Source organism: Cervus canadensis, chromosome 22 (assembly GCF_019320065.1).
Source record: "Cervus canadensis isolate Bull #8, Minnesota chromosome 22, ASM1932006v1, whole genome shotgun sequence".
Taxonomy (NCBI): Eukaryota; Metazoa; Chordata; class Mammalia; order Artiodactyla; family Cervidae; genus Cervus; species Cervus canadensis.
The window spans coordinates 10,048,894-10,054,836 of record NC_057407.1 but is presented as its reverse complement, the minus strand read 5'-3'; the positions used below and the strand labels follow the sequence as shown (position 1 = coordinate 10,054,836).

At 60.8% G+C, this 5,943-nt stretch overlaps 1 protein-coding gene across 2 annotated transcripts; it reads left to right on the top strand.

Moving 5' to 3' along the window:
* The first annotated feature begins 788 nt into the window (after positions 1–788).
* On the top strand, positions 789–5,759 carry MST1 (macrophage stimulating 1). 2 transcript variants are annotated; one of them, XM_043443018.1, is made up of 18 exons: positions 789–949; positions 1,827–1,974; positions 2,053–2,165; positions 2,246–2,360; positions 2,441–2,577; positions 2,660–2,780; positions 2,914–3,032; positions 3,210–3,378; positions 3,546–3,676; positions 3,763–3,865; positions 3,993–4,129; positions 4,219–4,254; positions 4,345–4,465; positions 4,624–4,701; positions 4,844–4,990; positions 5,071–5,177; positions 5,279–5,418; positions 5,525–5,759. In XM_043443018.1, the coding sequence occupies exons 1-18, from the start codon at positions 898–900 to the stop codon at positions 5,684–5,686; spliced, it is 2,136 nt and encodes a 711-aa protein (XP_043298953.1). In that variant the 5' UTR covers positions 789–897; the 3' UTR covers positions 5,687–5,759. The 2 variants fall into 2 exon arrangements, with proteins under 2 accessions (XP_043298953.1, XP_043298952.1); XM_043443017.1 differs by having other exon boundaries at positions 842–949; positions 3,189–3,378.
* Positions 5,760–5,943: the final 184 nt, after the last annotated feature.

Genomic DNA, 5,943 nt, shown 5'->3' with positions numbered 1-5,943 from the left:
GCCGCGCACGCGCACGCGCACCGCCGCGCACGCGCACCGACCCGCGCCCGGCCTCCGCTAGGTGGCACCCGCCTCTGCAGCCTCCAAGCAGGGATGTTCCCGGGGCCCGCCTCGCCCCCACTGCCCAACCTCTTTCGCCACCGTCCCCCACCTGCGAGGGAGGAGCTCCTGGCCCAGCCGTGCCGTTCATGCTGTGTCCTGAGAGACCTTGGCCGCCAATCTCTCTACTCCTGCCCGTATTTGGAGATCCGGCCCACAGGTCCGCTAGGACTTCCGAAAGGCTGCTCCTCCCAAGGGTCTCTGCCACCTGTCACCCTCACCTCCATGCAGGCCAGACGCGTGGCCTCGCTCACCTTTCCCAGGGATGGCACCTCTGGCCAGGCGAGGAGAGCTTCCCTGGGCTCTGCTGACAGGGGCGTGGGCAGACCTGCCTCCAGTGGGGGCCCATCAGTCATCAAAGCAACAGGGAATTTTCTCCACTTTACAGGGGAAAGCTGAAGCTCAGAAAAATTTAATATCACCACTTTAAGGCTGCAATCCTGGCTTCCGGCAGCAAGCATATCCACACAGCCCTTCCCTTCAGAGGGGCCTAGACTGTGGGGGCCACACACCCCCACCCCACGGCACCTCAAGTGTCCTCAGTGAACCTTTCCAACACTGCCCACTATATTGGGAGGCTTCTTGGGGGTAACTATGCCAGAGTGAGGACCCCTGTAGTTCACCTAGGGGGAATTGAGGCCTGGCACCACCACCGTTACTGCCACTGGGCCTCGGGTCAGATCCCAGAAAGCCTAGAGTGGGGGTGTGGAGACAGAGCCACCCAATCGTGTAGGGACAGGTTTCACAACTTCCTGGAAGGGGCCGTGGTGGGTCACAGTGCAGCCTCCAGCCAGGAGGATGGGGTGGCTGCCACTCCTGCTGCTTCTGATATGCTTCTTAGGGGCCCCTGGTAAGTGCCCTTCGCCTCAACCCTGATCCCCCTCTGCCTTCAGAAAGGGGTCAGCCCCAGGCCCATCCTGCTATCTGAGCCAGGAACTTACTTTTCTACTGAGCATGTAGCAGTGAGTGACCTTGGCTTCTTTCACAGAGCTGGGCAGCCAAAGGAACACAAACACATTGCCTATTCAGGCCTGCGGTGAAATGCCTGCTGCAGGTTTGAGGCAATGTTAGGACCACACAGACACATACACATATAGCAGGCGTTTATCCGTTATGAGCCAGACCTAATCCTCCTACCTGGCATATACCCTTATGCTGGTTAGGTGACTCAGACAGTAAAGAATCTGTCTGCAATGCAGGAGGCCCAGGTTGGGAAGATCCTCTGGAGAAGGAAATGGCAACCCACTCCAGTATTCTTGCCAGGAGAATCCCATGGACAGAGGAGCCTGGCAGGCTTACAGTCCATGGGGTCGCAAAGAGTTGGACAGGACTGAGCGACCAACACTTTCAGCATTTACCCTTATGCTGGTTAGAACTTAGACTTGGAGTCAGAATGCTTGGGTTGGGCCTTTGCCTTGTTAATAAGATAGCTCTGAGCCTTCACATCCTCATGCGAGAAACAAGATGGCATAAGCTCCATAGGGCCAGCACCAGCATGCACGGCGCTCAGAGTATACGTTTTACAGCCGAGCCCAGTGCCTCGCCCACTAAACAGGTGCACTAGTGAACACAGTCATGTCTGAGCCTGCTCCTCCCATCCAGTACAGGGGTCTGACCCTTGAAGGGATTACAGGGTCCACTCCAGAGGCCTTGTATTTTGATCTCCTGAATGAATCAAGTGTGTGCATGCTGATATACATGTGCTGATTCGCATGCCCACCCTGCAGGGCAGCGCTCGCCCTTGAATGACTTCCAGGTGCTTCGGGGTACGGAGCTGCAACACCTGCTACACTCAGTGGGGCCCGGGACTTGGCAAGAAGATGTGGCAAATGCTGAGGAATGTGCAGGCCGCTGTGGGCCCCTCCTGGACTGCAGGTGAGTGGCCACTGGACCTAGATAAGACTGGAGAGAGAGGAACCTGGGCACTGGTGACCCTGTGCCTCTTCTTCCCAGGGCCTTCCACTACAACTTGAGCAGCCATGGTTGCCAGTTGCTGCCATGGACCCAGCACTCACCTCATACACGACTGCAGCGTTCTGGGCGCTGTGACCTCTTCCAAAAGAAAAGTGAGTGGCTGCGAAGGGTGCGCTGCAGAGAGGGCTGCTGAGGTCTCTGACCTTGTCGATTCCGGGTCTTTTGTTCCCAGACTATGTTCGCACCTGCATCGTGGACAACGGGGTCGAGTACCGGGGCACTGTGGCCATCACCGTGGGTGGCTTACCCTGCCAGCGCTGGAGCCACAGGTTTCCCAATGACCACAAGTGAGACAGACAGCAGCTTCCCTCTTCCTCTGCCGGCCTGGCGCCTGCCCCCAGCACGCACTGTATTGCTGCTCTCACAGGTTCACACCCACACTCCGGAACGGCTTGGAGGAGAACTTCTGCCGCAACCCGGACAGGGACCCTGGAGGTCCCTGGTGCTATACAACCGACCCTGCCGTGCGCTTCCAGAGCTGCGGCATAAAGTCCTGCCGGGAGGGTAAGCGGCTCCCGGTCAAGCCTGGGGCGGGAGGCGCGTGCCCACGCCCGTCCACGAACCCATCGGCCCCGTGTGTCTCCAGCCGCTTGCCTTTGGTGCAATGGTGAGGATTACCGCGGCTCGGTGGACCGCACCGAGTCAGGACGCGAATGTCAACGCTGGGACCTGCAGCACCCGCATCCACACCCCTTCGAGCCGGGCAAGTACGCGGGGGCGGGCTCGGCGCGAGAGGAGGGCGGGCAAGGGGAGGGTCGAGGTTTCCAGGGGCGGGGCGATAGAAGGCCCAGTGGATGGGGTCAGACAGGGGAGTACTAGGCTCTTGTTTACTGCCCCCAGGTTTCTGGACAAAAATCTGGACGACAACTATTGCCGAAATCCGGACGGCTCGGAGAGGCCCTGGTGCTATACCACCGACCCGCAGATGGAGAGAGAGTTCTGCGACCTCCCCCGCTGCGGTACAGCGTGAGGGCGGGGCCTGGGCGGGCACCTGGGATACGTGGGGGCGTGGCCTGGGGGCGAGAGGCGGGGCTGGGCGTGACCCGGCGGGGATCCAGAGACCCTGGGGCTCCGCACCAGCCCCCGACCAGGTCTCAGTTCCGGCTCCGGCTCAGACCGGCCTCGGTCCATCCAAGGGTCCGAGGCACAGCCGAGCCAGGAAGCCACGACGCTCAACTGCTTCCGCGGGAAAGGCGAGGGCTACCGGGGCACAGTCAACACCACCGCCGCGGGTGTGCCCTGCCAGCGTTGGGATGCACAGCTCCCACATCAGCATCGCTTTGCGCCGGAAAAGTATGCGTGCAAGTGAGTTGGCTGGCAGCCGCTGGGAGCTGAGTACTCCTGGGGGTTGGGACCTGAGGGGGGTCCTGGGCGGGGCTTGAAGGAAGGCGGGACCTGGGGAGCTGAAGGCTGTACTGCGGCTCCTGCTGGCGGGCTGGGACCCACCTGGGCTGAGCAGCGTGCCTGCACAGGGACCTCCGGGAGAACTTCTGTCGAAACCCCGACGGATCGGAGGCGCCCTGGTGCTTCACATCGCGGCCTGGCATGCGCATGGCCTTCTGTTACCAGATCCGGCGCTGCACCGACGACGTGCGGCCCGAGGGTAAGGCCGAAGCTGGGGCTGGAGGCACGGAGCCAGAGAGCTGGGGCGAGAACCGGCTGACGGTCGCCCTTGTCCGCCCACTGCAGACTGCTACCATGGCGCGGGGGAACTGTACCGCGGCTCTGTTAGCAAGACCCGAAAGGGCATTCGGTGTCAGAACTGGTCGGCTGAGACTCCGCACAAGCCGCAGTAAGCTTGTCAGCATGCCTGGCACCTCCCAGACCCAGGCCACAGGCCCCGCCCGGGACAAGCCTAGGCATCTCTCACTGCCAGTGCTTGCGGTTACCCTTTGATCTTGCTCCCCTCTTCGGCCTAGGTTCAAGCACACTTCTGCCCCACACGCGCCCCTGGAGGAGAACTTCTGCCGGAACCCAGACGGGGATAGTCACGGGCCCTGGTGCTACACCATGGACCCGGGGACTCCATTCGACTACTGTGCATTGCGGCGCTGTGGTGAGCACCAGCGACTCAACCCCGGGGCCCCGCCCTTGGCCTCCACTGCCAAAGCCTGGCTCCCTTAATGCCAAATTTGGATCTTTCAGATGATGACCAACAGTCGTCCATCCTGGAGACTGCAGGTAGAGACCTGGGCCAGGTGTTCCTTGTGGCCCCTCTGCACCCCCCAGGTCCATCCAGTCGGAGGTCTCATCCAGCACACTGTCCCCCAGACCAGGTGCTGTTTGATAAATGTGGCAAGAGAGCGACTCGAGTGGATCCGTGGCGCTCCAAGCTGCGTGTGGTCGGGGGCCAGCCTGGGAACTCACCCTGGACAGTCAGCTTGCGCAACCGGTGAGGCACGACTGCCTGATTCCCCAAGATGGGCCGAAGCTGTATCCTCTGTGCCTGTGCTGGTAGCGGGGTGGGAACCTGCCTGCACCCAGAGGGGACCTGGAGATGGCAGGTCCAGCCTGGGTCTCAGGACCGTTTCCTAACCCGCATTCCCGCAGGCAGGGCCAGCACTTCTGCGGAGGCTCCCTAGTGAAGGAGCAGTGGGTTCTGACTGCCCGGCAGTGCTTCTCCTCCTGGTGAGCCTCCCTTAGGTTTGGGGACCCAGTCCCAATCCCCTGCCTTCATCTCCCCCTCAGCCACCTTCCCTGGCAAGTCACCAGGTGAGCGCTGGGCAGCAGACCCCGAGTCTCAACTCATCTAGCAGAGCTTCTCTCTCAGCCATATGTCTCTCGTGGGCTATGAGGTGTGGCTGGGCACCCTGTTCCAGGACCCACAGCCTGGGGAGCCAGACCTGCAGCGCATCCCAATGGCCAAGATGGTCTGTGGGCCCTCTGGTTCCCAGCTTGTTCTGCTCAAGTTAGAGAGGTGTGTGAGAAGTCAAGAGGGTGTGAGGTGGGGCTAGGCCTCGTGGCCTCAGCCCCTGAAAGCCCTCATTCTCGCTAAAGACCCGTGATCCTGAACCAGCGCGTGGCCCTGATCTGCCTGCCCCCTGAGCGGTATGTGGTGCCTCCAGGCACCAGTTGTGAGATTGCCGGCTGGGGTGAGACCAAAGGTAAGAGAACAGCACAGGGGCATGGACTTCTCCAGGCCAGCAGGCCCCGACTTGGTTCCTACCCACAGACCCTCTCCTCCTCCTCATTCCCTTCACTGTAGGTACAGGGGACGACACGGTCCTGAACGTGGCCCTCCTGAATGTCATCTCCAACCAAGAATGTAATGTCAAGCACCGAGGACGCGTACGGGAGAGTGAGATGTGCACTGCAGGACTGCTGGCCCCTGTCGGAGCCTGTGAGGTCAGTGGCAGGGTCCCTGGCCAGCTGAAAATATACTGCTTCACCCCCGAAGGGGCTAGTCTCTGCCACGGCCCAGGCCCCCCTCACCAGTTCTTGCACCTACCAGGGTGACTACGGGGGCCCACTTGCCTGCTTTACTCATGACTGCTGGGTCCTGCAGGGAATTATAATCCCCAACCGAGTGTGCGCACGGCCCCGCTGGCCAGCCATCTTCATGCGTGTCTCTGTGTTTGTGGACTGGATTCACAAGGTCATGAGGCTGGGCTAGTCCCAGCCTCAATCCTGTGTGCCCTGGCAAGGCCGAAGCTTTCTGTCTGACATAAAGCCACCTTTCCTCTTGACGTCTGTGCAGGGTGCTTCTTAGCCTCTGCTTTTGGGGAATGAATTGGCAACTCCTCAGCAGGGCCTGCATGGCTCAAGTCCAATACATCTTAGACGGGGTGATCTGCCCTAGGACTGCCTTAACCTGTGGGTGCTATGGAAGGGCAGGGCCTCACTAGTCCCCTAAATCAATGGCAGGGAGAA

Bases quoted from the DNA above. Each gene is read 5' to 3' on its own strand.
- MST1 (XM_043443017.1), top strand. From the start codon at position 898: ATGGGGTGGCTGCCACTCCTGCTGCTTCTGATATGCTTCTTAGGGGCC. The intron at 950-1,826 runs GTAAGTGCCCTT...CCCACCCTGCAG, and splicing joins ATGCTTCTTAGGGGCCCCTG to GGCAGCGCTCGCCCTTGAAT. The intron at 2,781-2,913 runs GTACGCGGGGGC...TACTGCCCCCAG, and splicing joins CACCCCTTCGAGCCGGGCAA to GTTTCTGGACAAAAATCTGG.